This window comes from Oncorhynchus gorbuscha, linkage group LG04 (genome assembly GCF_021184085.1).
Source record: "Oncorhynchus gorbuscha isolate QuinsamMale2020 ecotype Even-year linkage group LG04, OgorEven_v1.0, whole genome shotgun sequence".
In the NCBI taxonomy this organism is placed as follows: Eukaryota; Metazoa; Chordata; class Actinopteri; order Salmoniformes; family Salmonidae; genus Oncorhynchus; species Oncorhynchus gorbuscha.
In genome coordinates this window covers 58,555,743-58,561,742 of record NC_060176.1, presented here as the reverse complement: position 1 = coordinate 58,561,742, position 6,000 = coordinate 58,555,743, and the positions used below count along the sequence as shown (strand labels likewise).

Genomic DNA, 6,000 nt, shown 5'->3' with positions numbered 1-6,000 from the left:
GTAAGGTCACTGACTGACACGTACTGTAGCACTATAGATTGTCTTCAGCCATGCTGTGTTCTTAAGAGGCCTGCTGCTAAAAATGTATGTAGCTATTCATTTAATACTTTGGATAAAAAAACAGGACCATACATATGTTTTTTCTTGGGGCGGAATGTAAAGAAAACATCTAGAAGAAAAAAACAGGCCTACAACTGTCTCTCAGGTGGAAAATGGGGGATTTTGGTAATCGAATGAAAATATTGTCGCTGGACTAATTTCCTATGTGGTGCCAGAGTGGCAGTGGTGAAAATGTGTGAAAACTCTACGGAGGCCAACGGTTAACAGAGTGGAAATGTGTGTATGAGAGTGTGTGTGAGGGTGTGTGTGAGTGGTAGAGGTCAGCTCATGTTTCAGGAGTGGTGTTTTCTTGCCCAGGCCACCCCACTAGTCCCAGGGACTTCTCTGGGCGAGCTGAATCTCACAGCAGACAGTGATACAGGGAACTACTGCCAGCACTGTTTTGGCTTGATTAGTTCCGCTCTAATTTGAGAAGCTAGAATCTCAGGTTTGTGTTGATGATGAGCGGTACATTATTAATGACAATAAGCAGTTTGTGGTTTGAAATGACAGGATATGAAGGCATGTGGATGGAATAAGGAATTATGGTTGGGAAAAGCTTAAACAACCAGTACATTATTGAGATCCAGAAGTGCCTAAGAGTGAAAAGGTTTAAAATATTGTGATATTCACTAATATGATATAACATCTTCAAATAATGGAATCCAACATGAATAAACATGATGTCAACTCTGCACAGTAAAGTACTATACAGTACAGTATATCACACTACATGCTTGTGTTTGCTGGTAACTGAGCTTACCGTTGTCGTCAGAGCCCCACACCGTGGGTTCACCTGGCCTGATGTCTACTAGGTGAGGTCCTGACCAACAGTCTTTTTGAAATGCAAACACTCCCTGTGTGTTTACTGTAAATGAGGCTCCTTTGTCATCCCAGTTTGCTGTGGCTTTCACTCTGTAATCAGTACTCACGACTCAGCCCACTGAGCCCATCACTTCAACCTGCTTCCTGAGAGGAGACATTATGAGGCATGTTCCCTGGACATACTGTATCTCCTCACAGCTGTACAGAGTCTTAGTTCATCTATAATAAATCATTCCTAACATACTAATAATACCACACATATATTAAAAGGATTTCAGCTAATATTGTACAGAAGAAATGGCAACTGCATTTGGCTATGGTAGGACTGTCATAGTGGAGAAATGACAGCAATTCAGCCAGGGGCCATAACTCACATAGATTAACAAGGTGATATGGGTGGTACCCATTTCCCTGTCATTTGTATCTGTAGACACTGAGGTGTTTGAGCTGAAGTGGTAATGTAAGTGATGCTCCTTTAAGGAGTGGCAGGATAATAACAGAGAGACAGGGGAAGACGAACGACCCTATACTTTCCAACACCTGTGATGTCAGATCTCTAGGTTGATAAGGAAGAGATATACTACTGTCCCAGAGAGAGGTGGCCTTCAGCAGCTCACTCACAACCACAAGCACTCCAAGCCTCGGTTGTCACCGTCACAGCAGTAGATCTCGCACGCATTGTTCTAGCTGCTGTGGAGTTGTCTTCAGGTGGACATTTATTTAATACCTCACTCACTCACTCACTCACTCACTCACTCACTCACTCACTCACTCACTCACTCACTCACTCACTCACTCACTCACTCACTCACTGTCACGGATCCCTCCGGAACTTTCATCACGCACACCTGTGCCCTATTCCCAATGATAAGTATTTGTATATATGTGCCCTTTGGTTTCCATTGGGTTGTCGATTAATGTTACTATGTCCGTTGGTGCATGTGAGTATCTGTGCTGTGTGTTTTGGCTTTCGTGCCCTTCTGGATTGGGTAGATGATTACGGGTCTCGTCCCGTGTGTTAATCATTTTACGCATGTGTTATTTATTGGAGGTACTCCTCACTCTTTTGTTTGGGTTTCAACCCTGTGTTTTGTATAGTGTTTGTTTGGTCTTCGTCCCCGTGCCTTTTCACGGCACGCCATAATTTGGGCTTAATAAAAAAAAACGATTACACATTTCCTGAGCCTGTCTCCCGAATCATTCATACCAACGTGACTCACACTCTCATGTACGCTGTGCATGAAGCACAGAAGCAAACACACAGCAAAAAAAAGAAAGGGCATTTACTACCCAGTTATGATTTTAAAAAATAGAAGTTAACATCCTGACCACAGCTGCTAAAAGCTAAACAAATATACAATCACATGTGATTCACTGTTCGCAGAATGTCAACCTGCAGTCATAAAAGGACATAGAATGGGAGGAATAGGAGGACTATACAATTGAATGGACAGAAGTATCACCTCATTTAGTATGATAAAATAGAGCTCAGATTAGAAGAGACTGTAGGCAGTAAGCAGGAGGCAAGGCTCTGGAGGAAGTGTCAGCCTGCCTGACCTTATTGAGGGGCTGTCAAGGAGCTGAAGGATCACCCAGGTGGTATCTAGCCTACATTCAAGCAGCTGCTGGGGGTGTGTCTGGAGCCTACTCAAGCCATGCTACAGAGTCCTGCTCTCTTTTTCAGTCACCCAAATGACCCATTTCCCCCCTCTCTCCCTCCCTCTTCGCTCAATTCAATTTAAGGGCTTTATTGGCATGGGAAACATATGTTTACATTGTCAAAGCAAGTGAAATAGATAATAAACAAAATGCTCCCCCCCCAACTCTCTCTCTTTCTCGCTCCTTCTCCCAATAAAATCAAAAACGAACATGGTTGCAATTGCAAATTTCACCCATTCACAGAGTTTAATAAAAATAAAAAATCAACCTTGAGTTCAGTCGCTTTAACTATTACTATACAATGAAAATACACAATACAATGTTGAATTTGCTATTATGAGGTTTCGTCTTTTGAGTACAACAATGTTTTAGTGTAGCATGAATTAAGCTATTATCAGGAGATGGAAATATTGTTTATTCAATGAACCAATTGACTTTGGTAATTTAGCAATTTCTTAACATTAAAAATGTACATTTGACATGGTCTCAAATCTGTACAAAATAAATAGCACAATTTTGCTCATTTACAGCTTGGCTGAAAAAAAGGGTTATGGTTGGTTCATAATTAAATGGCATACAAATTAATTTGAATAATCATGTTCTCACCAGTGGAGGCTGCTAATAATGGCTGGAATGGAGTGAATGGAATGGTATCAAACCCATTGATACCCTATGTTTTTGATACCATTCCATTGACTCCATTCCAGTCATTATTATGACCCTTCCTCCCCTCAGCAGCCTCCACTGGTACTCATTAGTTACATAACAAAATATTATCCTTTTAAATAAAGCTTTTCAGATTCATAAGTACCTTCAAGAGCATGTTATAGTTAAATAAATAGAATGTTTTCCATTTGTACATGCACAACCAATCTGCTTGGGAAAGTATTTACACTAAACAGACACTACACTCCATATTTATTTTTCAATAGGTGTATATGTCGACGCCTGGACAAATACACACTCAGGTCCTCTCTTGTGAACACACTGTCTATTTACTATGAACACCATATCTTCTCTTTAGGGCTAGAACTATCAATGTGATCAAGCTGAACGCATTATAAAGAGGACATGGAGTTCAAAACCACATTCTGACATCTCAAAAATTCACATGATTTTTTTTTAAGGGTTTTTCACTTTTATGGTCACACGATTAACTATGGAGTCATGCGTTATGAGAACTGGTAGGCTTGTAGTATTTGGTAAGAGTTTTTTTTTTTTTTAATCAGTGGCTCAATTACATTTCTTTAGGTGGACAAAGAAAGATGTGCTACTTCTGTGACAGTACTACACAAATATGCTACAAATAATCTCTAGAAAGGAGGAGAAAATAGAATCATCCCAGGGAATCTTCACGGTTGAGAAACTCGTTTCTCTCTCTTTGAGTCCATTGTCTGCAAATGATCCAGGAGTCACTGGAAGAGGTTGTTGCTTATGTCTTGTCCATAGCAGTGTGGAAACTCCGTGATGTGAGGCAGTTGAGGAAGTTGAGGAGCAGATTTTGTGGATGATCTGCTATATTACAAAACATCATTTCTGTATGTGGTTCTTTCATGATGCAAAGTAAGAGTTCTGCATGGAATAGAGTCGGTCAATGGGTCCCACACGTGCTTGCATATTCACTTCCGAAGATGCCATGAAGCAGTCACTGAGGCTGGTTAAAGATGTGTCACTGTCTATATCATGGAAAATGGAGTCATTACCTGTAAAGAAGAGAAAGAGAAAAATAAGTTGCAAGAATACATAAAAAATAAATACTAAACATGGCACATTGAATAAAAGCAAACTGCAACTTCCAATTGCACTGATAATACTGATGATGTACTGTATTTATGACTGTCTTGAAAATGAAAAATTGTTCATCTTGAATCCCACTTTGAATTATTGTTATTACATACTAGAGTGTAATTCTGATAAGTGTTTTGACAATAACTCTCTGAAGTCATTGTCCTGCCTCCCTGGGACAGTTACTATAGATCTGAGAGGAACATGTCAACAAAGAACTTAATATGCATCTCATCATTTCTTGTCCTATTATTTTCCTTGCGGGAATTGTTAACTTTATTGCACTCCAGATTTTAATGACACTGTTACACAAGACGGGGACAGAGTGATGAAGAGGCATATCGTTTAATGTGTTGGCAATATCATCCTTCCCTCTATTTATCCCATAAAAATAGAGGGAGTGTGATGAGACTGGGACTTTGGGTGTTGCAATTGCAAGAAACAAAATGGTGGCTTAAAAAAATGATATCAAGTTGAAGAAGCTATCTTTATGGGGTTGGAGACATTGGTCAGAATTCTCTTCTTCACGTTTCAACCCGTGTAAGTAAAGGGAAGAATAAAACAACAGATTCAAGATAGATTCAAATATTAGTTTTTTCTTGCTTGCAGTTGCATCCCTCTGATTGTCACATATTAATCTCATAAAATGGTTATTTTGCATCGTGGCACATTACTATACTCATCATGGTCACCATTGTTTTGATTATAATTTACTGCAAGCCCTTTGGATTTTCTAAATGCTCTTCACATAGTCCGCAATGCAAACTGTCAGATAACATACCAGAGCATGTCACCAAACCCCATGCATAGAGAGAATATAGCGAGTGATTGTGGGGTGGAAGTAGGAGGGTAGTAGAAAACATGTTGGATTGATTTCAAAATGAACTACAAAATAAACCAGTGGCCTGTTTGTGTCATCTCATGTGGGGGTGGGGGGGGTGTTTGTACTTTATGCGATATGCCTAAACCAGGGGTCTGTGGCCTGAACACATGTCCCACACTGGGGAGTGTGTGAGGTTGAGTAGAGGGGCAGGGGGACTGATGCTCACCATATGGGTTCATGTGGTCTCCGGGCATCTGTGGGGGGGTGAGGCCCTGCTGGAAGGGGTCCGTACTGTAGCCGTTCTGATCCATGGCAACCAGCTGCTGCTGGGGCGGGGCCAGTGGCGTGAAGGAGTTCATCATGCCTTCCATCCGATTGGACATCACCTCTGTAACACAGCCAAACACACAGAGAAAGAGTTTACATTAAGACTGTTGTGGAAGAGGCATTTATCTGATACGCATTTTTCAGCTGGAAGGAAAGCCATCGACTCTAAATCTAATATAGAAACTAGACCAAAAGCACTGTCTCCATGGAAACCCTCCCTGCTCTGCTGTGGCCAATGGAGATTCTCCCAGAATTTCCTGATAGAAGGCTGCTCTTGACTCACTCAGAGGTGAGTGGGACTCACACACAGCCCTTGTTGCTTTAAGACTGGAGCTCACCACCCTGCACTTTCCTTTACATTGGTGAGCCCTTGTGAAAAGATGTCTGTCATTCATTTATTTTTAGTTCCAGAAGTTTTATATGTTCTTGATATTTTTTCTTGTTTAAGTTAACAGCACAGAGTGGATTTTGTTATCTTAAAT

General features: G+C 40.8%; 1 protein-coding gene across 2 annotated transcripts in view; it reads right to left on the bottom strand.

Annotated features, from left to right (window-relative positions):
- Positions 1–2,806: 2,806 nt before the first annotated feature.
- lmx1bb (LIM homeobox transcription factor 1, beta b) overlaps positions 2,807–6,000 on the bottom strand; it is a 63,308-nt gene continuing 60,114 nt past the window's right edge. For both annotated transcript variants that reach the window (XM_046345329.1, XM_046345330.1), the window contains 2 exons: positions 5,418–5,579; positions 2,807–4,286 (listed from right to left, as the gene is read on the bottom strand). In XM_046345329.1, coding sequence (XP_046201285.1) covers positions 4,135–4,286; positions 5,418–5,579 — 314 coding nt within the window. In that variant the 3' untranslated portion in view covers positions 2,807–4,134. The remainder of the gene's footprint in view (positions 4,287–5,417; positions 5,580–6,000) is intronic.